Source organism: Varanus komodoensis, unplaced genomic scaffold (assembly GCF_004798865.1).
Source record: "Varanus komodoensis strain SLA01 unplaced genomic scaffold, ASM479886v1 scaffold3, whole genome shotgun sequence".
Taxonomy (NCBI): Eukaryota; Metazoa; Chordata; class Lepidosauria; order Squamata; family Varanidae; genus Varanus; species Varanus komodoensis.
This window is the reverse complement of record NW_025335761.1, coordinates 64,219,118-64,219,925: the sequence shown is the minus strand read 5'-3', so window position 1 is coordinate 64,219,925 and position 808 is coordinate 64,219,118. Positions and strand designations below refer to the sequence as shown.

General features: G+C 60.4%; 1 protein-coding gene across 1 annotated transcript in view; it reads left to right on the top strand.

Annotated features, from left to right (window-relative positions):
• Nucleotides 1–398: 398 nt before the first annotated feature.
• Nucleotides 399–808, top strand: part of NID2 (nidogen 2) — a 52,260-nt gene continuing 51,850 nt past the window's right edge. The window contains exon 1 of the mRNA XM_044436268.1: nt 399–575. Within this exon, the coding sequence (XP_044292203.1) occupies nt 399–575 (177 nt within the window). The remainder of the gene's footprint in view (nt 576–808) is intronic.

Genomic DNA, 808 nt, shown 5'->3' with positions numbered 1-808 from the left:
TTGTAATTACAAAAAGAATGTTTTGTGTGGCACCGGGAAACAGCTGGGAACAGTCTGGGTTGCAACTATAACTGGCACATTCAGAAACATTAAACGGTGCAGTCCTGAACCATTTAACCTGGGAACGCCACGGCATGCCACGAACCTACGTTTGAGCAAACAGCTGCAGGATTATGCTGCTGGATTTCATTTCGGCAAGGCCCCAAAGCTAGGAAATGCCCAACAGATACTTGTTTGACCCAGGCAGAGAACTGAGGATACAACCCATCTGGGATGGACGGTAGGTTTCTGCACTCTTGTTCGCTCATTCACACATACCTGGACAGGAAAATAGGGCTGTGCTCTTGGAACGAATGCGCACAGCACTCGACACGCTAAATACAAACACCCCTCACGGAATGACTCTAGAACGGACCGACAACCTGGGCAAGAACTCCCATGGCCCCCAGCCTGCTTGGCCAATAGCCAAGTGCGATGGGAGCTGGAGTACTCGAATCCCGCGGGCAGCGAGTTCTCTGCTCCGCGCCAGCCAGGCCGTGGAGGGCACCCGCGCCTTCTGCGCCAGGCAGCCGAGGGTCCCGGCTGGCTTTCCCCGGAAAGCCACGCGCGGCGGCCTTCCCCTGCCCGGTGCTCTGCAGGCGTTCTGGCCCGGCGATCTCGCCATACGTTGGCCGGGCGCGACGGGGTGATGGGAAGTGTAGTCCAGCCGGTGGGGAACCCCGGGCGGCGTGCGAGAGCGGCTGCCCGATCGGCTCCGGGCCAGCGGCGCCGGCCGGCCGCTCGACGTGCGCGCTGGACGGGGCGAGGC